This window comes from Sceloporus undulatus, chromosome 2 (genome assembly GCF_019175285.1).
Source record: "Sceloporus undulatus isolate JIND9_A2432 ecotype Alabama chromosome 2, SceUnd_v1.1, whole genome shotgun sequence".
Classification (NCBI taxonomy): domain Eukaryota; kingdom Metazoa; phylum Chordata; class Lepidosauria; order Squamata; family Phrynosomatidae; genus Sceloporus; species Sceloporus undulatus.
Window position 1 is genome coordinate 32,346,457 of NC_056523.1, and position 27,490 is coordinate 32,373,946.

Consider the following 27,490-nt stretch of genomic DNA (forward strand, 5'->3'; position numbering starts at 1 on the left):
GAAACATAAATCAATTTCATGTTTTTAAACCTGCATCCCATTGCCCACAATATCTCACTTTATATACATACACACAAATATTCCAAACTCTGAAAAAATCCAAAATCCAAAACATTTCTGGTCCCAGTCATTTCAGATAAGTCAACCTATACAAATGTTTATAAAAATTAAACAATCCCATTACAACAATAATTTAAAACACACTGAAAACACAGTAAAAAGATAAAAACCCAGCACATCCTTTAAAAAAGTCTTCTGCTGCAACAAGAGCCTGCACAGATGAAAAGGTCAGTGGGAAAAGAATTGCCCCCATTTTGATATACAGTACCAAGACCTTGAACCAAAGTTTGTCTATCCCAATCCCATCTGAGTAAAGATATACCCATTGCACCCCTGGGCATAACTGTGCCACAGAACCACTTTACAGCTCTAGTTAAGGTTCGGTTTGCTTTCTCCTTCCCATGAGACAGGCTTCACCACAGTGGGGTTGAGGGCACTGCAACTCTTTTGTTCAAACTCCCTTCTCTGGCTTTAAGGGTTAAGACTGGGTGGTTAGCATGGTTAGAGATCAAAACTCTCCTAGTGCAGTTCACCAGAGTTGCCCCTTCCATCATAAGGCAGCTTCCCAGCAGAAAAGAATGCCCCCAGAATCATCTGGTGGTCAGGGAAAGGGAGGCGATGCCTTGGCAGCATCTAGCTGCAGTTTTGTAGTTTTGGAGAAGAGAACAGACATCAGATCCATCTCTTGATCTCTGGAAGGGAAACATCTGTTCTCTTCTCTTGGCTGTGGAAATGCAGACCATTCACTGCCCATTCTCACTCAACCATTCAGATTTGAAGAGATGCATTCCACCACTGGGAAGATGACTTGCACAAGGTTTATTATACTTAATACATCATTCCATGTGTCTGCCTATGTGACCCCAAGAACTTCATGGGATTTTAATTTTATTCCATTTCTCTGCCACCTTTCGTAGGCAAGGAATCCTTGGAGGTGGTTTCGAATTTCTTCCTCTGAAATACAGCCTACTGCATCTGGTATTCATTGGCGGTCTCGCATCCAAGTACTAACCAAGGCTGATCCTGTCTAACTTCCAAAATCACACAAGATATGTTGCCTTTGGGCTATTTAGGCCACTTCCTTCTATAATGCCCTGAAAATAATGCTCCCAAAATTCCAGAAGCTGACATAACCCTAGATTAATCACCAAGAAGAATGCAGACAAACTGAACCAACGGCCAGCCTTTATACTGGTCAAAGATGTCTACCACTTACTGACTGAAGACTGAATTGCAGGCTTCAAGCATGAGGGTGGGTGGATGTGCCTTCGTGTTGCCTGTTGACTTATGGCATCGCCATTAATTTCATAGGCTTTCTTAAACAAGGAATACCCAGAGGTAGTTTTGTGAGCTCCTTCCTCTGAAATACATCCTACATCCTACAAATACATGAACCTAGCATTCATTGGCAATCTCCCATCCAAGTACTAACCAGAGCTGACCTGCTTATCTTCCAAAATCAAATAGGCTCTGGTGCTTTTAGAGTATTTAGGTCTTCTCAAGAACATGAGCACATTTAAATTAATTTCAAATAGCTCTACTAGGTACTGGATGTGCTTTACCAAGGATCATTTAAATAGGATTAATCTTGCTGTCACAAAGAGCTGGACTGAATTCTGCATGAGATCTTTTCTAATTTCTGCTTATGTTTCTTCCTAATCACAATGTATACCAGAAAGCTATCCAAATGCACATTATGCAGAAACTCGGGAAGGGGGTGGTTCAAAGAAAAAATATATATACAATTAACCAAGCGTAGCTGTTCACAAGGAAAGCAATAATTGCTCCAAGTTGCAGTTCCATCCAAACTGGTGCTCCAAGTACAGACACACTCCAGAGTGTATTCAGTACACCAGTTTGGAGTTCAGAATGCTTTAGTACATTTTTAGAAGGAGACATGTATAAACTTCCTAGAAATAGGATTGCTTCCCATTCTAAAAGCAGGACAGAGAGCAGGGAAGAAATTCCATGTGCATTTGCCTTCCCAGAGCCTGTTGCCAAGGCACTGCTTCTTTCCAAACTCTTCAGCCTTTTCAAAGGGTGTCTTAGCGCACCCAGTGATGCATTTCCTTTCCCTTCACTATTCCAAGCATACAGCAACTTACAGATGGTGCACAAGGATGTCTCTGACTCTGACAGGCTTTTTTTTTTTCAAAGCCACTGTGAATAACAGCTATTGTGACACTAATAAAGTGAGGTTTTGTTTGCTGAACAGCTGTGGCTATATTGTTCTTCAGGAGGAGGGTGATGGTGGTGGCCAAGCAGCCATTAAGCACATGGAATGTGCTTTCCCCTTTGGCTGGAAGTGACTTCATCTGCCTTGAAACATAGCCCTAGAAATCTGGTTTCCGTGCAGGAGCACCTGAGCAAATGGCAGACATGTTAGTGTAACTCAGCGATTAGTACTTAATCCTCCCAAGAAGCAGAGTAGTTACACCAAGGGAGAAGGGGATGGTAGAACACTTATGTGCACAGCTTGCAAGGAAATTGGGTTAAGGCTTTGTCTGGGTTTCATCTACCCTGGGCTTAAACCACCACCAAGAACAGTAAGGGAAATGGAAAGCTAACTCTGTGTGTTTGTGTGTGCGCACTTGCACATCTGTGTCCATTGTGAAAAGGAAAAAAGGCAGAATAGGGAGAAGGAGGAACTGTGGAAAATTGTTCACTTGCAGGCAACTCAGTAAAAAACATTTTAAGAATTTTAAAAATGGTATTAAGAGGTATTACCAAGAAAGTGTGTGTTTGTGTGTGTGTAAGAGAAAAAGGGCACAGAAATTCATGTGAACTGCCAGAGACAGAAAATGCTAATCACTTCACAATTATAACAGTTTGATACCACTTTAGCTGCTAAGGTTCTGTCCTCTGGAATCATGGTGTTTGCATTTTAGGGAGGGGTTTTTATAATTCTTCTGCTGCAAGATGAGGGATTCTGTTTGTCCCAGGTTGGGACCATTCATATAATTGATAAATATGGGGTTATCCAGAACCATCACTGAGCTTGTGGCTTGCTGACTTGGGATTCTGTAGTCCAGAACATTAACTTTTCAGAACTCTGTTCCTTCATGAATTCTTTCAGTATGTGAAAGAGGGGGGGGGGGTGTTGAATCAGATGGTTGGTCCATCCCACAGAATCCTGTCTGTTCTCACTGGATGCTTCTTTCCAGAACATGATTTTCCTAAATGGAGATGTAGGGTGGAACATTTCCCAGAATAGAAACATTTTCCAGTGCTTAATTTTTCCATGGAAAATTTTCCATTTGTATTTCAAATAAAATCATTGTTTCATAAAATTCATTAATCAGCATAATTAGTGAAGACTTTGGAGTGTGGTATGATTCTGTGCAGACAGAAAGAAGTCATTTTAGTCAAAGAATTGCTTGAAGTAATCAGTCTGGGTTCAGTCGGAAATTAAACTAAGTAGTGCTAGTAATTCTGCGAACAGTGACAGTGACACTCCCTTAGATGCAGATGAGCTAAGAATCACAGCCTATCATGTACACTTTAGATGGGTGTGCTAACTGTTTGCCATAGTTTTACTCCTCAAATTTAAACAAACAATGTAATAAGAGTGCATGTTGTTGGGAAAATGTAAAGACAAGTAGTCTAATAAAATTAATTTTCACGTAAACTTTGAACTTGCTTGAATATGATATTTAAATGTTTGAAGCATAAGTTAATATTTAGTGCTTAAATAAAGCACTGTTTATGCTGTATTTCCCCCTAAATAAGATATTTCAATTCAAATACTTATTAGTTCCTTTAAATATTAAAAAAAACCCTGAAAATAAGACATACTTACTGAATCAGATCATACACTGTTTAAAACACTGGAAAATGCCATAATTGCCAATATGAATGATCCAAACTACTAGGAGAAGACAAATCATGCAGTTCCTTATTTTGTAAACTAATAATAATAATAATAATAATAATAATAATAATTTTGATTTATATTCCGCTTTTCCACAGATCAAAGCGGTGTACAGACAATTAAAACCATACAATTACAGAACTCTAAGCACAATCATTCGCCTTCAAGGGTAAGCAGGGAATTGATGGCAACAGGGTAGATAACTTCATTCTTCAGGGGGGAAGGCTTGACAAAAAAGAAGAGTTTTAAGCCTCTTTTAGAAAGATGGACATGTTTCTACTGGCACTTGAAAGACAAAGAGTGTGATGGACAATCAGGTGTCGAATGGAAAGAGTTCCATAATTGAAGTACACCTTCTAGAAAGTTCTGTGATAACTTAATGGACCACAATATTTTGGGTACCACAAGCAGAGCTTCTCAGTTGACCTTCAAACCTGGAAAGGTCAGTCCTGAAGAAGATGGTCCCTTAAGCATGTAGGTCCTGGTCTCTTTAGGGCTTTGTGCACTGATGCTGAACACACTGAATTGTTGTTTTATTCATGTTTTATACTTGATTCTTTTGTTTTTGGAACTCTCTCTGTTGCTAACACCAATAAGCAATACAGTAATTTCAGTATGTAAAGTTATAAAATAGTACCAGTTAAAAACAGTCTAAACCAAAACAGCACCCAGTGGGTTGGCTCCAGAGAACTCTTTTAACTGGATAATGTGGCAGGTGGTAGGAATGCCAATTTTGCTTATTCCTAATCTTGCCTGCAGCTCCTAAATATATGCCCTGGAAAAGTGAAGAGGCCTTCTGAGCCATGTGTAAGGTTGTGTTGTGGGGGAAGAATAGAGGAAGGAATAATGTAGGGGAAGTAATACACAAAAATCACCACCCTGCTACCTTTTCCCCAAAGAGTTTGGGAGAGGGGTAGTGTTTCATCCAATTCCAGAAGAATTAAACACAAGGAAAACTTTTTGAAAACCTACACTTGCTAGTATATTGCTGGGATGGGGAGAGTGAGGTTATCATGCACATTTGTCAGGAAAACTTTAAAAATATAATTTCAGCTCTCTGCCTGAACAAAAACAGCAAATGTTCATTTGAGAAGGGGCTGGGATTAACAGCTAACATATGAGTTTCTCACTACCACCTGAAGATTTGTCTTCTACTGGAAATGGATGTTCCAGGTGAGGGTATATTAAGGTTGCATGTTCCACTTCCCCAGATCTTGTTTTCTTGAAGTGGTTTTTTGATGTCTTGAAACGTCTTTCTTTTGTGTGTGTGTCAAGGATGAGAAAAAATTGTGAATATTTCTAAAATCTTTATCCCCTTCTAACAAAGAGAAATGTAAACCTGTTGGGGAAGGCAGATAACAAAAGGTTTAAGAACATTTCTACTGAGGTTATTGAATCTATTTCTCTAAGCATGTCATAGCTTCTTTACTGCTTGTACTACCAATGGAAGACACTCTTACAGTGCTAGGAGGACTGTAGCTTTGGTTTTTCAGTATGTCAGCCCTTGATGCTGTTCCATAGCATTGGCCTGAGATGTTTTCTGCCTGAGGTGGAGCTCTAAATAACTCTCCCCTCCTTCCCATATACAGAAGCTAAACAATATGCCAGTTGAATCTTATCACAGTGTGGCAATGGAATAGCTCTCTCCATCACGATTGAGGACAGCAGGGTAGTTTAATTTGTGAAGCTGTGTAGTTCTGTTGAAGAAAAAAATCCATGGGATTCAGGAGGATAGTGGAGTAAGTGTGTGTATGTGTGTTCATATATGCCACTGTCTCCCAGCATCTGGTGCTTGAACTGGTTTCCTCACTCCACCTAACGGTAGAGTTGGTCCTATGCTTCTGGAAGATCTCATGGTAGCTCTTGGCATTATTAGTGGAACACTTCCTCTTCCTCCTTTTGGATTCTGTATGATTATTTTTTTCTCCCCAGAAATAATTAAGTGATCTTCTTATCCAGTAGAACATTTTCAGTGATACCATCCTTACCTCTCCTTCCAAAATAATGCAGGATAGCAATCTGAAAACTGGGAAGGGGTAAGAGGAGATTAAAGAACCAGTATGGTGTAGTGGTTTGAGTGCTGGACTACAACTCTGGAGACCAGGGTTCAAATTCCTGCTTGGCCATGGAAACTCACTGGGTGACCTTGGGTATGTTACACTCTCTCAGCCTCAGAGGAAGGCAAAAGCAACCCCCCTCTAAACAAATCTTGCCAAGCAAACCCATGATAGGGTCTCCTTAGGGTCATCATAAGTTGGAAATGACTTGAAGACACACAACAAGAAGGAGAAATTGTAGCTGTTTTAATAGGAATAGTTGTTAAGGAAAAAGCAACATGGGATATACAATGAATGAAATAAAACATGTATGTGAGAGTCAGGATGACTCAGCAAAAGCAATTAGAAGCTACACAGGTGAAAATGGTAATGTAATTAACAAAATGCCAAGGACAGAAATGCAAAGTGGATAATTGAACACACCTGAGAATTGTTAAGTGGTCAAGGAGAAATGATGAAATCATTAATTATGGGTTGAATCAAGAGAACCAATGAAAATGGTTGTACACGCCCACTGGGTAGAAACAGACAACAGTGGGTGGTATCTTGCAATGACTATAATAATGACTATGAATCCCAATGTATTGTGTGGGTAGTAGTAGTAGTGAAGGAGTATTGTTGTGTTGGATAGTTTTGGAGCTGTATATAGTAGAATAAAGTAGATCTTTTATATAAGACTACTGTACTGAGTCATCTGGTGTCTTGGGTGAAGCTACAAGAGCCAGCTGGATCTTGAGGAAGTGTGAAGACTTCTGTGGAAGCAAGAGTGAGAAGGCTTGGAGAGTTTGTCAGGGTCTTCAGCCTATTCTCTGTAACTCTGCTGCTTTAGAGCAAAGCTTTATCCACTGGCCAAAACTGGTCAGCGCCGGTGTGTAACAAGGTGGTGAGTTCGAGCCAGAGGTAAGAGCCAAAACTCCCATCATCCCTGACAATAGTTATAGCAGGTGGATGCAAAAGGATTTAGGGCAGATATTGCAAAACATGTGGGAGTAAAATTAGATACAAGTAAGTAGGTAGGACAACTATTCTCTTTAAGTGGAGGAAAAAATGACAAGTTGGATTTTAAGCTTTAACTTTATGTCCTGAGCATGCACAGAGTATAGGTCATGGGATGTAGAAGAATGCTTGTATGTTATCAAAGGCCTTGCTTTTGGTCCTCCCCCCCCCCCCCCCAGCTTATTTTTAAAATAAATAAATAAAATAAACACAACGTAGCATACAAGTGACCTAGGAGGCCAAGGAGGGCCCAGATTGTATGAGTTTCCATGTGTTTCAGCCAAAAGATTTATTTCCAATTTGTTATTCATAAGGGAAGAGTGCGAGATTGGGATGGGTCCTTTGAAGTGAAAAACAAAGTCTTCTATTCAGTCTTGGGGCTAATAGAATACACATGACACAGGCTTGGCATCACAGCCTGTTTTAAAAGCGCAGCTCTTGTCATCTTCTGCTTTCCAGTACTGGGAACGCTAGTGGGAATGGGTATTGCCCTGAAAGAAAAACAGAGCTAATTATTTCCTGCTGTCTTTAATAGTACGAACATGCCTGGAGCAATCAGACAGGGAATCATCAGAAAGAAACAGGATGACCAAATCTTTGTGTACTCATAGTGATACCTAGTCAGCCTATATATAATTTCAGAGCTAATTGAAACAAAAACTACTTTCATTGCCAATTCCCTTATCCTGTAATTCAGAGGTGGGGAAGCAGTGACTCCCCCTGGTGTTGTTGTACTACAGTCCCCATCATTTCGCACCATTGACCAGGCTGATGGGAGTTGGAATCCAAACACCATAGGTTCCCTGCTCCTGCTTTAACTGCTTGAGTGTGTCTTTGTGTAAGCAGCTTACTTATGGTTCCCAACAGTTGTACAATTGACCCTCCATATCCATGAATTCTGCATCCACAGATTCAACCACCCATGGCTTGAAAAAATATATATTTAAAAAAAAAACCAACACCAAAAGCAAATCTGGATTTTGCCATTTTTTTTATAAGAGATACCATTTTATATAATTGGGCCTGAGCATCCATGGATTTTAGTATCCACAGACGGTCCTGGAACCAAACTCCAGTAGATACCAAGAGCCCATTGTACTGTTAATTGACTACCTAGTCCTCCCAAAGCGCAAGACCATTTTTCATTTATGCCTCAATAAATACATCAACCGTCCAAAAGAGATTAGGCTAGCTCCCTCTTTGTTGTCCTTCCACCTATAGGCGGAGGCTTCTGTTATTCAAGCAGATCTTTAGCAAATGACTGCCTGGTATGGTCATTTAATCAAAATATTAATATTTGAATATTAATACCTTTTAATATTTTGGTATTTATTATTATTAATGTTTTTACCTGTTTTAATTGGTGTTTTAATAGTTAAATGGACATAATTTATAATTGTTGATGTATAATTCATCCTGGGTTGTTGTTTTTTGGGAACCTTTTTAATCATCTCATAAACCACCTTCCTGATAGCCCTAGGATGGTGTAGTACTTTGAACACTGGACTAGGACTCTGGAGAGCAGGGTTTGGATCCCCACTTGGCCATGGAAATCCGCTGGACAAGCCACATTTTCTCAGCCTCAGAGGAAGGAAATCCCCTCCGAACAAACAAGTGATTTGTGATAGGTTTGCCTTAGAATCACCATAAGTTGGAAAGATGTGAAAGCATGCAATAACAACAACAGCAACAACTTCCGTTGACATCATGTCTCAAATGTTATTAGTTGAGATTGTTAGTGGATCCTCCAAGAGCCTCCTCCAGACTCATGCCATGAAAACCTTGTGATAGGTTGCCTCAGGGTCACCATATGTCATCAGCAAAGGTGATGACAAAACTACCTTGAAACCTAACCCTGGGAGAATGGTGGGTTACAAACCAAATAATAAATATTTATGATCTGATTATGTTTTTTCCATACAAATGTTTTTTTATAACATTTATCTTGTTTGTGATTCTTTTTCACATTTCATTGATGCGCAGACCTATGCTAGTAAGAGGCCAGGACAGTACAGGGTTATCCAGTGCTGCTCCCTGAGTGATGTTGGTCTTGATCACATTCCTCAGGGCCACCCACTGCGTGTATTTTATGTCACCAGTTCAATACAATAGACCCTCACTGTTTTCAGTATTAGCATTCTGCTACTTACGTGAGCAGTTGCTTGGAATTTATTTATGACAAAGCCGTGTTTGTTACTGTGATGATTACTGTGCTTTGCTGTCCTAATAATGGTCCTAACATTAAGTAGGATGATGCAGCTTTTCAAGCAACATTTCAAGCATACTATCTATTGGGCTGATGTGCATTTTTCTTCTTGCTTCCAGCTACATTTGTGTCCTGTGCAAAGCAGCAGGCCCGGTCCTGTGGCCTTCAAGGAGAACTGGAAGATCTTAGGCTGCATTTTCACTGCAGAAATAATGCAGTTTGACACAACAGAAAATACTGTAGGTCCAACTCTACCAGCGAACATGCTCCTATAAGTTAAACTAGGCATACTAGGGGTGAAGGGATTCACTAAGTCTGCATCTGCACTGCAGTATCAGTGCACCACTTTAACTACTATGATACCCCTTTAACTACTGTGACTCAGTGCTGTCGAATTCTGGGATTTGTAGTTTGTTGTGGCACGAGAGCTCTCTAACAGAGAAGGCTAAATATCTCACAAAACTGCAGCTCCTAGAGTTCCATAACATGGAGCCATGACAGTCAAAGTAGTGTCAAACTTTATTTCCACAGTGTAGATGCAGGCTCAGATTCAGTGAATCCCTTCACCCCAGTATGCCCAGTTTCACTGATAGGAACATCTTCACTGGTAGAGTTGGACCTACAGTTTTTTCTGCAGATATAATTGTGGTCTCCAGAGTGGTTGCTCCCTGTCAGTGAAACGCCTTCCACACAAGCATCTGTCTCATCTTAAACCTGCTCCTCAGCTAATAGATATGAGATTAGGATTGCTTTCTCAGATCCAAAACACACTACAGAAATAATCTAGTTTGAGACCACTTTAACTGCCCTAGTTCAGTGCTAAGGAATCCTGGGAACTATAGTTTTGTGAGACTTATCAGTCAGAGTGCTCTGGTGCCACAATAAACTGTGATGGGTTACAGACCGCCTGTTTGGGGTGGGGACCTGCCCCTTTCCCCGCTGTATCGGGGCCTCAGCTGCCAGATCGGCAGCCTCCAGGGCTCCGATCCGCCGCCTTGCAGGCCGCGGGGAAGCAGCAAAAGGCTGCTTCCCTGTGGCCTGGAAAGGGGTGCCCTTGGGGCTTCAAGCTCCAAGGACACCCGGCGATGGCGGGGAGGAGGAGAAAGGGGCCGCTTGGCCCCTTTCTCCTCTGCGTTGCTGGGCGCAGCCATGTAAAGTTTGCGCCCAGCGACACAAACCCCAGAAGGAACTCTGTTTCGGAGCTCCTCCTTGCACCGCGGAAAGGGCGCTCTAGGCACCCTCGCGCGGCACAAAGACAACATGCCCACGCCGCCTCATTTGGAGGCGGTGTGGTCGTGACGTAATGGCAGCGGCCGTGTGGAACAGCCGCCGCCATTTTGTACGGACTGGGTCCGTACTAGGGTTAGGGGCATCAGGAAGTGACGCCCCTTTCTAACCCTAATACGGACCCAGTCCGTATTTTCAGGCCCGTCTGTAATGGGCCTGTATTTCCAGGATTCCCTAGCACTGAGCCAGAGTAGCTAATGTGGTCTCAAACTGGATTATTTCTGCAGTGTGTTTTGGACCTCGGTCACCAAAATGTCTTAGGCCTTCTTTGGTAGCAATTACATGAGGATGTTTTATGTGACTTCATATGCGTGTTCCTAGTGCATAGTTTACCAACAGGAAAAGAACCAAAGGCAAGTAGTGGTAGTTTTCATTTCCAGTAGGAAGTAGATCATTAAAAACTCCACAAACTTTCAGAACTCCAACATAATTATGTCCAGCAAAAAAAGTATTATGAGTGGTGACAAAACTGGAAACAGGTCTCACAGGTGCTTTTTGCTTCCTGTTTACAATTGTGTATAAAAGAAACACGTTGCTGAACTCAGGTTATTTTGACTTTCATAAGTTTGAAAACACTTCAGATACTTGGAACAAATACATTTCTTCCAAAATAGAGACATCCAAAGGGGTTCAAAAACTCAAGGACATTAAAATGTAAAAGAACATTAAAGCCTAACAATCATACTGAGTATACCAATGAAAATATGGACTCAAGTTCAATTTGTGAGAGGGAATCTCAGCAATGAATGGAAAGGCCTTGCTTTGGGCTTTCATATACTGTACAGCCAAGTGGAATACAGCTGAGTTATCATACCATGCAGCAACCTGTATGTTGAGTATTGTTGTTGTTGTTATTCTACTGAAGTATCTATGTATACTTGTGCCTGAGAGTAGATTTCATTTCTCTTGTTTTTCATTTCTTTTCATGAATTAGAACGTTCGAGTTAGACTTTAAAATGACAAGGAGATTTCTTATTTAGTGAATGGAGTGTTCATACAGGGAAAATAGTGCTGTAAGTTTGGTTGACAAGTTTGGTTCCCAGGCATTGCGTGATTATCATTTGCTATTTGATGTTCTTTTTTGTTGCCTGTTTTACTGAACCATTTCCTGTATTGCTATGTATTTTATATGTATTATCCTATTATTTCTTAGATTGTACGCCATAGGAAGGTTTACTCTTACATATTTATTGTTTTTATGTACAGCGCTGGGCAAATCTACAGCACTATATAAATTGATGATGATGATGATGATGATGATGATGATGATGTATCCCCCATGTGGGACTGTTTGGAAAAGTTTAAAAGTAATTTTGTGGTTGTTGCATGCCTTCAAATCATTTCTGACTTAATGACAACTCTAAGGTGAACCTATTAAGAGGTTTTCTTGACAGGCTTTGTTCAGAGGGGATTTGGCATTGCCTTCTTCTTTGCCTGAGAGAGCGTGACTTCCACAAGGTCACCCAGTGGATTTCTGTGGTTGAGCAGGATTTTGAACCCTAGTCTCTCAGAGTCCTAGTGCAACACTCAGAATATTAAACCACTCTAGCTCTCTTAAAAGTCATTAGAAGTGATTATATGGCAGAGGACCTTACCATCTGTGGTTGCTTAGCAAGACTTCCAGACTGGGAGGTGGGGAGGCGTCTTGCTTGTCAAGTGTCTAAAATGTGTAGGTTACAAAGGAACTATAAGGATGACTAGGTTGATCCATATTTTTCCAAACATCACGTAGTGACCTGTTAATAATGAACAGAAGCAACAAAGTCCTGAGAAATTAAAGTTGCATAAAATTCTTCTCCTTGTTTTGAGAGTTTCCCTCCTCGCACACACTCCTTCCTGCCACATACTCCCAGTTGTGTTTTGTGTTTGCATAGAATCCACAACATGGGGGAACAATATGCAGCCCAGGGATGTTCATGTAAGTAGGGAGCTAAAGAGGACAGAAGTAAGACAGATGAGAGGTGAAATAAAAGGAGGGAGAGGCCAAATGGTTGGAATGGGGTTCGGGAAGGAAGTCTTCTGCAAGCAATCTGTTGTCACCTCTAAGAATAACATGACAAGGGAGACATACAAGGGGATGGAAGGTAAAGAGAGTGACAAAAAAGAAAGTAGAAAAAAGAGGGGGGAAATAAAACAGGGTTGGCAGAAGAACTCCGCATGTCCACTTCCCTTGATGTTTTCAAGAAAAACTTGAAGACTTACCTTTTTCGTCAGGCATTCCCCCCATGAACATTGGTGTTATTTTTCTCCCCCTGAATGTGACGTTTTTTCCATCCTGTCAGCCTTGTAATTGTACTGTTGGTTTTATATTGCTATTTTATTGTATATTGTGTTTTAAAATTGTTTTTATTATGCTGTAAACCGCTATGATCCATGGAATAGCGGTATATAAATAAATGTTTTTTATTTATTTATTTAACTATGAGAAAGGGAAGTGGTCTTCTAGACTCTGCCCATGCCCACTACCACCACCAGCATAGTCCCTACGGTTACCCAAGAACAGTGCAACTGAAACTGATGATCTGTGGACCACTGCTGGTTTATGAGCTTTTGGCTACTGGAACGCAGTGGATTTCTAATAACGAAAGAAACAATTGTACTTAAAGTGGTACAGTTGGCCCTTCATATCCAAGAATTCTTTATCCATGGATTCCACCATTCATGGCTTGAAAATATTCAAAAAATATATAAATTCCCAAAGGCAAACCTTGATTTTGCCATTTTATATAAGGGCCGCCATTTTACTGTGTAATGGGACTTGCGCAGATACTGAGAGGCCACTGTACTGATCCCTGGTATATATATATATCCCAAGTGTGTGTAAGTGTGTGTGTGTGTGTGTGTGTGTGCGCACACACAGTATATATCCCTGAAAGTTTCCAGTTTATTCTGTAGGTATAGAATGATGGTTGGGTCATCTCCTCCTCCCTTCTAAGACATAGGTAGATACTGAGATAGGGTTGATGTAAGTTGACAGAAAGTCCACACAATATTTATTTAAGTAGAGTATTTATACCCCACTCTTCAGTCACAAAGGTGCTCAGAGTGGCTTACAAATGGTCAATTAGAATGCTATTGGATGCTGTAACTCCCAGCATTCCTTGACACCCTTGGCTGTGTTGGCTCCAGTTGTTGGGAGCTGAAGTCCAACAGATATCCAGAAGGCCAGTTGGTTCCCACCCCCCTGCTTTAGTTGATGCTTTTATCCTTTCTCTTGTGCACATTACAGTTTGAACCTCCTGATGAAACAGAGAGCTGGAAGGGAATGTATTAGGTCATCCTTGTTCAGTCTTTGCCAACACAGGATTATTCCCCGTGGTATGTTCTCAAGTGCTGCCTTCTCCAGTCTATTTTTAAATGATCCCGTTAGTAGGGCTTTCCCTGCTCCCCTGGGGAAGGCAGCACCGTAATTAAATTGGCCTCACTGCAAGGGGATTTTATTATTTCCTGTTGGCCAGCTTCAACTTTCCTTTGGCCTTGGTCTTTTGACCTGATTTGAGTTTTGTTGCACAGAAGAGTTTTCTGTTGTTCATGGTTTTTGCATCCGTCTTGCAAGGACTGAACATGGTCAGGGGGTCCGAGTGCTGTAAGTCAACCAGTCAAAGCTTGTACAGCCATCCTCCAACATGGTGCACTTTCATGGTGTACTCCAGTCCTCATCATCCCTTGATCATTGATCATACTAGCTGCAGTTATGGAAATTGTAGCCAAAAAGATCTTGCCCGCATCACCTTGTGGCAATCTAGTCTAATGAACACAGTCTAGGACATGGGCCTTAGCCTAAAGGTGAATGCAGACATACATCCCTTTGGTCTGTGGAGTGAACTCTACTTCACCCTGTAATTGCCTTTTCTACTGACATGAGCCTCCAATATGGCTTTTCACCCCTCCACCTTTGCTGTGAAGCATGCTTTTGGCTTCATAAAAACATGTTCTTTTTAGCCAACTGGCATGATTAATATTTACTCAGCATCTTTTAAAAAAAGAAAACAAGGAAAAGTATTTAACCATCTCTGGAAACATTGCCTTTTGAGATACTCACAAGTGTCGGTTGTCCCATTCTCTTTGCAAATGTCAGGGCAGTGGGAAGAGGGAGGGGGCTTCATGATTTTCAGAAGGAACAGCCAACAAACACTCCAAACAGCTTTCAGTTTGGACATTTGAACTTGTGTCCAAAATGTGAGTGAGAGAAAGAGCACACTGATGGGATTTTTGTTTGGATTTGTTAAATGGCCAACACAGCTATCCCTGCATGTTTTCTGTGAAGAGCACAGTAATGGTTTCCCTGCTCCAGACATCTGTGTGTATTTCTACACAGTTTAAGCTGGGCTCAAATCTCAGCTCAGCCAAAAAGTTACAGTCTTCTTAATTAATTAATTAATTCCTGCCCATAGTTTAATGGATGCAAAATGGAAATATTTGTGACCTGCGTCATCGCCATCAAGACCCTTCTTTGTGGTCTCCTTTGGTTTGTGATTGGCCATTCAAGTGTTGGAAATGTTTTCCAAAGTTGCTCATCATAGCTTTCGGACACAGTTTCTCGTCCTGGAGCCATGTGGAAGCAGTCCTTTGGAAATGATTTAGTTTGGCATGCACATATGGATTGGAAATCACTGCTGATATTTTTCCAGTGTTCTTTGTAATTTTGAATGCTTTATCTTCCCAAGAGGAAGAAAGATCTAGGCAGTATCTGCAAATCTGCATTTCTCCAGACTGGAAGGAAGACTTGACTTACAAATAAGTCTATAGTCTTTTGGTTGCTTTTATCTTTCCTAAACCATCTACTTTTTTTGTAGCACATGAGGTCCTTTGGGTCTGGGTGGGAGGGAGAGGCAATGAGGTTTAAAAATGCCACAAAAATAGCATTTCCTAAACTTTTGTCTTTGCTAACTAACAAGTTGGAAATGGGGCAGATACTAACCTCCCCTCCCCTCCTATCTCTTTAAACACAGGATTTCTGGTCATGGAAGCAAGGACACGTGGTCGATTCTTGGCAGTCTGCAGTCTGTGGAGCTTTTGCAGGTGCAAAGGATTATATGTTATCCTGGGAAATACTAAAGAAGAAAGGAGGGGAGGAGGGGGAAATGTGCAAATCTATTAAAGCTAGGAGCTGGGTAGCATTCTTTTGTAATTCCAGTTTGTTTAGAGCAAAGAAAACGGATCTTGCTTTGTGGAAATGGGGGTGGCAGGGGGAAAGAGGAAGAAAAAGGGAAGAGAAGGGAAACCAGGCAAGGGTGTCTGTTTGAAAGACAGCCAATTTGTTTTGGACAAATTTGTGTTATTGAACAAACAGGTCCTGTCACTCAAGCTCTAGGATTATCCGGAGGTTCAGTTGTAAAACTCTCTGCAAGAAGAGAGAGACCACGTTTGGGTGCAGGTTTGTGCAGCTGTCTGCCCTGAGCTCCTCTTGAGGGCTTTCAATAAGGGCCCATGATTCACTGTTCATGTGACAGCTCTGACAGCACTCTAGATTAAGTAGAGTCAGGAGAACAGAATGTCTAAATGTAGCAGCCTCCAGGCGGAAACTTTCCATGGAGGAGAACCGGAGGCTGAAACATCTGGGCAGTCTCTGGACACTATCCCTGGAATGAAGAGTGGCAGGACATGCTCTCAGATGATTTATTGCAAAACAAGCTGGAAGTTAATTGAATTCTTAAAGAGCCACCTTGCCTTATTATAACAGCCTGCTTTAAAATAATTTCCTTTAAGATGTCACAAGTGGCTCATCCCACACATCTGACAAGGAGCAGGGAGCAGGGCAGAACTTAATGGTCTGATAGAAATCTGAGGTTAGTGGCAGCTAAGGATGGAGTGGCAAAAGCATTTTTGCAGAAAGAAGTGGAAATGACATGTAAGGTTCTGCAGCAATCATGGAGAAAAGCGATTTGTGAATAGGAATAGCAATGGTAGTTATGGATCACCTCCTCACCCCGCACTCCAAGTAAATTTAATCCTTTTTAAAGGTTAGACTACTTTTTAAAATAAGAGCCAAGAGGGGTTTTCCTCCTGAGTATGTACTGATACGGTGCAAGTGGAAAGGAATTTTTAAGAGACCATTTAAATGTTCAGGAAGCTTACTTGTCCAACTTACTATAATATGTGGTTTGTTGTTGTCTGTTGCCTTAAATTCACTTCTTACTTATGGTGACGCTAAGGCAAACTCATCATAGGGTTGTCTTGGCAGATTTCTTCAGAGGCTGTTTGCTATTGTCATCCTCTGAGGGTGTGAGAGTGATTTGCCCAAGGTCACCCAGTGGATTTCCACCGCCCAGCTAGGATTTGAACTCTGGTCTACCAGTGACCTAGTCCAGCACTCAAACCACTACACCACACTGGATCTCATACATGGGATAACATATTCTAATACTTTATATTCTTTACTTAATTTTAGGGGTTGAGAATATAGTTCTCCAGCTCTTGTAGGACTTCTGCTTCCATCATCTCTTACCATTGTCTGAAGTGGTTTGCCTTGATAGAAGTTGCAGTGTACCAACATATTGAAGTTACAAATTGCCCTCTTATGTTAGAAGGATAGCCTATTGAAATTAATACACTGTTTTTTGTATAAATGTGTTTAACATGACAGTCTCTGTGCTTGATATCCAGCCACCCACTTACCTCTTTATTCTTCTTCTTGAAGAGTGTTGCTATCTATAATTGCCATAGACTAGAATCATTTGGGGCATTTTGTTGTGTGCCTACAAGTCATTTCCAACTTATGGCAAACTTAAGGTAAACCCATCGCTGGGTTTTTTTTGGCAAGATTTGTTCAGAGGGTGTTCGCTGTGGTCTTCCTTTGTAGATGAGAGAATGTAACTTGACCAAGTTCACCCAATGGGTTTCCATGGCTGAACAGGGATCTGAACCCTGGTCTCCAGAATAGTAATCCCATGCTCAAACCATGACACCATGCTAGCTTTCTTGAGACATTATACTAGCACATAGTTGTGCAAGAAGGTGCATTGTCTCAGGGGTTTTGAAAGTGCAGCCACTTCTTCTCCATGCACACACACAGCCCTCTCTCTCACTTTTGTCTTAGCAGGTGAGAAACTAATTGACCATTATTCAGTGTGTGAGCTTAAACTCTTGGCACTTGTTACGCAATTGGTTGTACAACTGTGGGATCCAGGAAAACTGCACACACATATGTATATGCTATGCTAAGCATCTAGAATACATAAATCATGTTCGTTTATACCAGGGTTAGGCAACCTGCGGCCCGCAGGCCGGATGCGGCCCAGTGAGGCCCTGGGACCGGCCCCAGCCCAGTCCTGCTGCCGATTGCCGCCGGGGCCTTTGGACTCTCGCACGCAGGGGCAAGGGGGGCAATTGTCTATAGACGCCTCAGAAACATGCATTTATATTAACATTTTTTTAAAAATCAGCAATTTTTTTTGCGTGTCCTTCACTTTTTTAAAAAAAAAGTGTCCACCATTTGAAAATGTTGTCCTACATTTGTCCCGGTTTATTTATTTATTTAAATTTTTTAAAAATTATTTAATTATTTATCTTTTGGCTTCGGCCCCCCAGTTGTCTGAGGGACAGCAACCCGGCCCCCGGCTCAAAATGGTTGCCTACCCCTGGTTTATACCTTGGCCTTGTTTTTGCCATCACCTGCTTCTTCATTCCTAACTCCTTACATTCTTTCAGGGAATTCATTTTACACAATACTGAACTTCGTCTTAGGTGTTCCTGCCCAGTACAACCTTTCCCCTTCCTGTCCCTTCATCCGCATTTGAAAATGGCCCTGAAAATGTTAATCTTCCATTTATATTCCAAGAAGTCACTTGTTTTGTTGTTGTTATTTAACATCAAGGAAGCTTAGACTTATCATGACTCTGTGAATAAGAGACTTCCAGGGTCCCAATGTTCAACAGCCCTGCTCAGGACTTGCAGATTCAGAGGCATGGCTTCCTTGATTGAGTCTATCCACCTGTGATATGGTCTTCTTTTCCAACTGTCTTTCACTTTACCATTTTTCATTTTTATATTTTTTTTTCCAGTGAGACATGCCATCTCATGATATGCCCAAAGTATGATTGCCTCAATTTAGTCATGTGGAATTTTAGTGAGAGTTCAAGCTTGATTTGCTCTAGCCAATTTTCAAAATATCATTATGCCTTAACTGTTCATTTATAGTTTTAATTGAAATATGTGCAAACAAGGATGGTGAAATATATATATATAGGTTCTATCCATGCTTTTCTAAACCAGCACCCTCCACATGTGTTGGACTTAACATGATTTCGGTCCAGGTTACCTACAGGATCGCCTCCTCCCATATAATCCATCCCATGCGCTCAGGCCCTCTGACAGACATTTACTTCATTCAGCCAGGACTAAGTTGACAACTGTCAGCCAGAGGACTTTTTCTTTAATTGCCCCTAGACTGTGGAATGACCTACCAGAAGAGCTTGGACAGCTGAATATGCTGAACGAGTTTAAAAGAGCATTAAAAACCAGTCTCTTCCAGCAGGCGTATCCTGGTGATTTTAAATTGTTGAATTTTCGACGTGGATTGTTTTAATATGCATGCATCTTATTTGCCCCTTTAAATTGACGTGTGTTTTAACTGATGTCTTTTAACTGATGTTGTTTGTCTCTTATTTGTTATTGTTCCCCATCTCAATCCATGGGAAGAGGTGGATAAAAGTAAAGGTAAAGGTAGTCCCTTGACATGGATGTCTAGTCATAACTGACTGTAGGGGTGGTGCTCATCTCCGTTACTAAGCCAAAGACAACTCTGGTAGTCATGTGGCCAGCATGACTGCATTGAATGCTGTTACCTTCCCACCCAAGTGGTGCTTATTTATCTATTTGCATTTGCATGCTTTCGAACTACTAGGTTGGCAGAAGCTGGGTCTACTGACAGGAGCTCATCATGCAACACTCGCGCCTCAAACTGCCAACCTTCTAATCTGATCGTCAGAATTGGTGCCTTAACTACTAAGCCACCGCATCCCATAAAAACAAAAACAACAATAACAATGATATCCCTTCATCCCCAGACAGCTTCTCAAGGGTTCCAAGCTTTAGACATGATATGCATATATTCAACTCTGTGGCATATAAGCAGTCTGGAATGACTGTCTGTTATAAATATGTAAAGTCCAATTTAAGACTATAGATTTAAATAATCTGTGGGGCGGGGTAATGCCCCACAGGCCCAACTATGGTGTGAGCTTTAAATTTTAATACACTGTGTGTAAAGTTGTTGCTGCATTACACAAATGTATCAATTTCATACCACTTTAATTGACACAGCTCCTTCCTAAGGTTTCTTGGGAACTGTAGTTTGGTGAAGTACTTAGAAAGTAGCAAGATAACCCTGAGAAGCAAGAGAAAGAAGGCTAAATTGGTTGAATTCCATAGTGTAAGGATTGTTGCTACCATGTGAATTTTAATTCAAGGATGTGGACTACAGCAGAGTTGGGAATTATGCAGTCCACCAGATGTGATTGGATTGCAACTTCCAGCAGCTCTGCTCAGCATAGCCAAGCCTGAGTTATGCTAGGAGTTGCATTTGAATATCATCTGGTGTTTTGGGGTTGTTTTTTTTTGCCACAATTTCCACAACTACAACTTTTGTTTGCCCACAAAGCAAATCCCAGGATTTGTTGGGATGGAGCCATGGCAATTAAAGTAGTATAGAACTGTGTAGTGCAGATACACCCTAGTCTTTAAGCCTCTTTACATGCAAAAGTATAAAAACAAACTGTCATTAGTAATCACATGGAGATCTGTAACCACATTCAGCCAAACTGTGGTTACAGCTTCTTTGCAGGCCTACCCTTTCAGCACGGGAAGAGATTGGACTGTGTGGTGGAGTGTAGACCTCCAACTCTTTGTAGGTGCTTGGGGGGAAAAACAATGCTTTGTGAGGGCTTCTGAAGCAGTTGCAGTATATATGAATAATTGCTTAGCAATAGCTAGTTTCTTCATCTCTCTGCTCACAAGACTCTCCCCTTCTCAACTGCCCTGACACTTTCATGTATTTTGGAGGGGGGGAATTGGGAACAGCCTCTGGAAGGGGAGAGGCAGATTGTGGTAGGAATCATATGCATGTGCTTGTTCCCTTCTTTTGCTTTGATATGCTCCACCAAATGTTATATAGCATTTTTGCATAGGTCGCCAGAGAAAAGGACATATAATTACACGCCAAGACAAAACTGTATATGAATATTACAGTTTATAAGCATAAATAAGCAAAACAATTTATATGAGAGTTGCATATGTCCATCCTCATGTTGCAGGTTTCTTGGAAGGAAAATAAAAGTTCTATCAGTCGAAGCCACCAGCTTGCCAATTCTTAATCACAGCATCTTTGCCAATACCACAAAGAGTGTATTCAGACACTATAACTGTCTGAGACTCCCTCGCTGCTCATGTGCTTTGCTTTACCACAAAATTTACTTAAAGCCTTTTAGAGGTCAGAGGAGAGAAAAAACATTAAACAAGATAAACACACCCTCCTGTTTTGCGTTCCCATGTTAACCAAGAAAAATTATGGGCTCCTCTCTTTCTTAATCATAATGTTGTATACTTGGCAGAAGGAAAACAAACATTACTGCTATGTTAAATGGCCAATGCTGTCTTCTTTTCCTGAAGTGCCTATAAAATTGCAGTTGTTGGCGTAAACTTTCGATGAGGCTTTAGCAGTTCACAACTGCATTTCACGGTTCCAGTCTATTACCTTCATCTGTATATCTGTAAAGAATAATATATTGTTCACTAAAGACCCTCCCTGAGATTTGTAAATAAAAACTAGATGCATGCAGTTGAAAAATTGCCTGCTTGATGGAAATTAACATATGGAATTATTAATCCATTTCCACACTAATTGCTTGCCTTTCACCCATAGTTCCCTCCCTGCTTTCATGGAATCATAGAAGTAGGAGAGACCCTAAGGGGCATTCAGTCAATCCCCTTGACATGCAGGAACTCACAATCAAAGCACCCCTGACAGATGGCCATCTAGCTTCTGTTTAAAAACCTCCAAAGAAGGAGCCTCCACCACTCTCCTTAGCTTCTCTACTTCCTAGAACATCTTCTTGGGACATATGCTATTATTTATACAGCGGGTCCTTGGTATCCACTGGGGTTTGGTTCCATGACTCCACTGTAGATACAATGCACAAGTACCATTGTAAAGTGGCATCCCCTATATAAAATGGCAAAATCAAGGTTTGCTTTTTGGAATTAAAAGATTTTTTTTTCAAGCTGTGGATGGTGGAATCCATGGATGCAGAATCCACGCATGTTGAGGGTCGACTGTACTAAAAAATTCCCAATATTTGGCGAGCGACTACACTGACTGAGATATTCCAAATACTGTAGTCTGAAATGGCAAATTTCCCAAACTGTACCCAGAGAACTACTTAAGTTGAACCATACGCAGTTGTAATTCATGCTAAATTCTTCATTTTCCCTTCTCTGTCAGAATGTCCTTGCCTTTGTTCCATGAGCAGACAGGATGTTCATGAACTTTTATGAAGACTTTACTCAATGTATAGACCTCTGGGTAACACTATTTCATCCCTCTTCTTGATACCATTTAAACCTGGCATTTAAACCCCACCCCATCCTGAAGTTACTTTTAATTTTTAAAAGCTGCAAAGCTATCAAAAATGAAACAGAGGTAGCTTTTCTACCTTTCTGTATCTCTATAGTAGGAGAAGGTGTAATAGCCATTACATTGCTGCCTGTCATGCAGCTGTTAAAGGCAGGGAGCAGAAGTTGGCAACTAAAGCATTGTTTTCCCAGGATACTGCTGCAACTGTTATCCAGCAAATGATGCAATGGTGAACTGAATATGTGGTGACAATTCACAAGGTAGTGGGACAGCTGTTTGGAGGTTGTGGGCCCATTAGGAGCAAGAGTGAGACACAGGTGAGAGCTACAGCCAAGAAAAATTGCTTGCAGGAGGTTGTTTGGAGCCAGTGGTAGAAAAGACAAGTTATCTTGAAAAGACATACACTTATAGGTTGAGTTTCCCTTAGCTGGAATTCCAAAATACTCCAAAATCATCCACATGGATGGCTTTGCTTTCTGATGTTGCAGGGTACACAAATTTTTTCTCATGAACAAAATTATTTTTAAAATTGTCTATAAAATTATCTTCAGGCTATGTGTATAAGGCGTATACGAAACATAAATGATTTTTGTTTTTAGGTTTGGGTCCCATCTCCAAGATATATTATTATGTACGCATATGCAAATACAGTCAGCCCTTGGTATCCACTGGGGTTTGCTTCCAGGATCCACTGTGGTTACCAAAATCTGTGGATGCTCAAGTCCCATTAAATACAATGGCATAGTAGAATGGTGTCCCTTATATAAAATGGAAAATCAAAATTTGCTATTTGGAATTTATACTTCTTTTGAATATTTTCAAGCCGTGGATGCTTGAATGTGTGGATTAAAAATCCATGGATAAGGAGGGCCAAAAGTATTCCAACCCCCCCCCCCTCAAATTGCAAACACCTCGGGTCTTAAGCAGGTCCTAAGGGAGGCTCAACCTGTCTGATAAAAGAAACTGAAGTAGTATTACCACAAGCCTGAGCAATAGAAAGCCTGTTCTCTTGGTCAGGTGCATGGGACCTGTTGATGCAAGCCACAACCTGATACTTGGTACCTGAAATAGTTTTAAAAGTTACTTCTTTAGAGTTATATTTTAAGAAATGCTTATAAAATTGATCTGTTAATTAATTAGTTAAATTATAACACAAATCAAGATGATGTTCCAGTTAACAAGCAATATTAATCATTTCCCAAAAACAATGCTGTTGACATTTTATAATTAAAATAGTGAATTTTAAAAACCTTATTGAACATTTTAATGAATTAGTGGTAATGAATACATTTCAACCAATCCGTTTCAAGCTCTGGTGATATCTATAGAGAAGGAATTATGTGCTGCTGTTGTTGTTACTGTAGCAGGATCACCGGCAAGTTTCTTTCATGTCCACTCTGCCAAATTCCCTGATATTTTCACTTGTTGGCTCACATAAATCATAATAATAATAATAATAATAATAATACTTTTATTTGTATACCACCTTTCCTCCAGATCAAAGCGGTTCACATATCATAGTTATAACATACTACAATACAGTGGAGTACAATACATCAAAATTTTATACAAGTTAAAAAGCTTAAAAACAATATATCAAACAGTCACGTTATCAGTTTTGGCTAGGCATCCTGATCTTCTTGGGATGTTATATCTCTAGATAGAGTTGGAAGGATATGCTAACTGAAAAAGATGGGTTTTCAGTGCCTTTTTAAAGGCTTCCAATGTGGGACTGAGTCTGATCTCTTCCGGGAGTGCATTCCAATAGGATGGAGCTATTGCCGTGTAGGCTCTCTGGTGAGTTGATGTCAATCTCACTCTGGGGTGTTCGAGTAAATATTTCCCCATTGTTCTGAGAGTGCGGGGCGGATTATGTAGGGAGAGGCGTTCCTTCAAGTAACTCGGGCCCAAGCCATATAGGGCTTTATAGGTAATGACCAACACTTTGTATTGCGCCCGGAAGCTAATTGGCAGCCAATGGAGAGATCTTAGTACAGGTGTTATATGGTCGGATCTTGAAGTTCCCGCAACCAATCTGGCTGCAGCATTTTGAATCAATTGAAGCTTCCGAACCTGGTACAAAGGCCCAGTATGCCTCATGTACAGCGTGTTACAGAAATCCAAGCGAGAGGTAGCATCATGATTCTAGTGGCTTTGTGAGACTGGATGGTACTCCAGGGAGTATATCCAGGTCTCATTAGAAGGTGTATGTGGATAAAAATGAGTAAAAGTTTCTTTCATTACAACCTTTAGAGACATTCACTGCCATTTTGGTTTTTGTGGATTTGATTATTTGCAGATTTGATTAATATGTTCTCTCTATGAATCTCTAGACCCTCCAACACGACTCTGCTGGATGTTGACCATAGAATTGTGCTGGTGAACCTAGACGTGCCTAAAGAAAACACTTCTCTAGGCATTTGTAGGTTCTCGAACATGATTCTATGGTCAATTTCTGGCAGATCTTGATCATAGTTACACTGGAGGACCTGGAGATTCCTAGAGAGGTGTTCTTTCAGGTAGAAAGAATAGTGGTTTTTTATTTGCAGTTTTTTCACATTCATGGGGGTCTGTCACCCCTGACTCTGCCAAATGTGGAAGGACATTAAAAAAAACCCCGATGTGGTCCACCTCTTCCTCTTGATTTTGAATCGGTAGGTTTACAGGTTTTGCTCTACAATCTTAAAGACAATAAATTGGGTTGCCAGATCTTGTGTAGAAGAGTAAAAATTGCTTTAAGTAATAACATTTCCACCTTATCTTTTTATATTGTTGCTTTTTTCTCATTACTTCAGCAGTTAAAGGCCTTGGGTTGGTTCTCTTTTATGTAATATAGTAGACTACTTGTATTTTTTTCCCAAAAAGGAAAGGTAAGAGTCCCAGAGAGAAAGAGAGAGCAAGGGCCAGTAATTTTCTAAAAATGGATAAATATGAGAAATAGATTGGGTTTATAAAATCAAAATCTATTTGGGGGTGGGATCTAAAAAATTTAAACATTTCTGATATCCCTTCCCCCTTTTAAACTGTTAATTTGGCCTTTGTTTTCTCTTGAAAGTCTGTGGAATTTTAATGCCTTTTTGACTTTAAGTGCAGATACCATTGGGTCTGGGCATAAAGGAATCGGAAGCATAAAGCAAAGCTCCGTGGATGCCTTGCCTCTCATACACTGCAGCCTAACTGAACTTAGTGACAAACACATAACAAGGATTCCTGAAAAGAGTCAAAATGTATGAATGGGACTGTGCAAGTGGAGATAATCCTTAGGAAGACCTAGACCAAACCATTTAGGGCTTTAAAAAGTGTTTGCCTGCAATACAGTGGGACTCTTGGTATCTGCTGTGGTTTGGTTCCAGGACCCCACCCCATGGATGCCAAAATCCGTTGATGCTCAAGTCCCACTAAAGCATTGTAAAATGGTGCTCCTTAATATAAAATGGAAAAATGCGGGCGCACTGTAACATCGACACCATCCACACTAGTAACAAACCACTCTGGGCAAAATGCTGTCACTACTCTAGCAAAGGCTCTCTGAGCATACGAGAAGGCCTTGCCTCTCCCTCTGGTCTCACAATTTAGAACCCAGCCTCCCTGCCTGAGTGACCTTTCAGGCTGGCAGCAGCACTCTGCAGGACTTCACAGCACTTCTTGAATATCTTTTTGATGCCACTTCCTGTTTAAACCTAATCATTATGGCTCACAGTAACCCACATTGTACATAGGGTTGCCATAAATCAGGACCTCCGAACTGGGACAAATGTAGGATAACATTTTCAAATGTAGGACACTTTTTTTTTAAAGCAGATCCAAGCCTCTCCCTCCCAGTTTCACTTTCCTCCCCCCGAACCCCTTCGGGGGAGAGGAAATCCCCAGAAAGGAGAAGCCTGGGCAGCGGAGGACAAGCCTAGACCGAGGATGCAGGCTCCTGAGGGACTTGTGTGCTCGGCCCAGGCCTGTCCTCCGAGGCCACTCTCCACTTCCCAGACCTCCCCTTTCCCCCAAAGGGCTCTTTGGAGGGAAGAGAAGGAAGGCAGGAAAGGAGAGGAGACCTGGGCACTAGCCCGGTCCTGCTCTTCCCGGACCTCCCCTTTCCTGCAAAGGGCTCTTTTTGGAGCCCTTTGAAGGGAAGGGGAGCAGGGAAGGCGAGGACTTGGCGGCTGTGGAGGACAGCCCCAGGCCTCTCCTCAGAGGCTTCATTTTCCTCAGGACAAAGGGAGAAGCCTGACCCAAGCAGGGAAGGTAAGTAGGGAACTAGGGAGGGAGGGAAGGAGGGAGGGAGGAGGCAAGGTGAGGGACTTTTGTCCCCAATCCGATGTCCCATGCTTCTTCACCGAGACTCTATTGTACACAGAAAGTGCTCTTTGAAAATGGGCACCCACCTCCTCCTCCTCCTGTTTCCCCCTCCTCCTTCTCCTCGCCATGCACTAAGAAAGGGCACTTTTCCCTCCCCCTGGCTGGCCCAGAGTCTCACTCCTCCTCCTCCAAGGGTCTACCTCCTCCTTGAGGCTGGCCAATGGCAGAATGGGGCTGGAAACAGCTCCGCTCCAGCTGCTGTGCCATTGGCCAGCCAGCCTCAAGGGGACGAGTGTTCCCTTTAGGCGTGATGGCTGCTGGCCGGGCCCAAACCCAGGATTTAGAGTGAACCGGACCGTGACTGTGCCAAACTGCAAAAACCGTTACAAGCACGGGCACAGCAGGGTTATGGCATCCCTAATTGTACATTTTCCTAGTTGTGACTCTATATCCCAACAGGGCCAACTGTACTTTTGTCCTGTCCTGTAGCCGCAAAATACCCCTAGAGGAGTTTACAAAGATAAACAACAAGATAATCCTTAATCTAAGTTGCCAGTCCAAAAAAACATTATACAAAACAGGAGGGGGAAAGTAAACTTAAGCACCAATTCTTAAAACAGTTTCTGAAGACCTTGTAAATTTGTGATCTTTGGTCCTTTGGCTACTTAGTAAGGCCTGAGTGTTGTGATGTCCTTTGGTCCTACAATCTCCAGCCAAGACCATGTTTGGAAAGCAAAATGAATCCTCCATTTCCAGAAGCAGTGTAGTGATGTACTCCAGATGCTGGGCCAAGGCTGATAGGGATGTGCTTTTCGTTCTCTGCTTGTGAATCTTCAGGGACATCTCTTTGACTGTTGTCCATAACAGGATATCAGGATGTTGGAGTGGATAGATCTTGGTCTGATACAGTAGAGAAGATATTTTGTTTGATAACTGAAGGAAGTACCATTGAAGATACAGCCGTGTTAGTCTGTAGAATCAGTATGTAGAGAGATCTTGTAGCACCTTTGAGATTAAAGAAGTTGGCAGCATGAGCTTTCATGCCTTAAGTCTATGAAAGCTCATGTTGCCAACTTCTTTCTTTAGTCTCAAATGTGCTATAACATCTCTCTACATACTGAACGAAGTAAAGATGGAATTTTTTGGTGGGT

The 27,490-nt window shown here is 41.4% G+C and overlaps 1 protein-coding gene and 1 long non-coding RNA gene across 6 annotated transcripts in view; one reads left to right on the forward strand and one right to left on the reverse strand.

Moving 5' to 3' along the window:
- SLC25A26 (solute carrier family 25 member 26) overlaps positions 1–27,490 on the forward strand; it is a 174,325-nt gene that overhangs the window by 120,170 nt on the left and 26,665 nt on the right. For 2 of the 5 annotated variants that reach the window (XM_042453222.1, XM_042453223.1), the window contains 2 exons: positions 978–1,038; positions 15,430–15,499. In XM_042453222.1, coding sequence (XP_042309156.1) covers positions 978–1,038; positions 15,430–15,499 — 131 coding nt within the window. Of the gene's footprint in view, positions 1–977; positions 1,313–15,429; positions 15,500–27,490 lie in introns of those variants that run through there. The other 3 variants (XM_042453224.1, XM_042453225.1, XR_006102309.1) reach the window with 2 other exon arrangements.
- Positions 20,710–26,466, reverse strand: LOC121923102. Its single transcript, XR_006102310.1, has 3 exons — positions 26,426–26,466; positions 23,028–23,111; positions 20,710–21,184 (listed from the first exon to the last, which is right to left on the reverse strand). It is a non-coding gene; the product is annotated as an uncharacterized LOC121923102 (long non-coding RNA).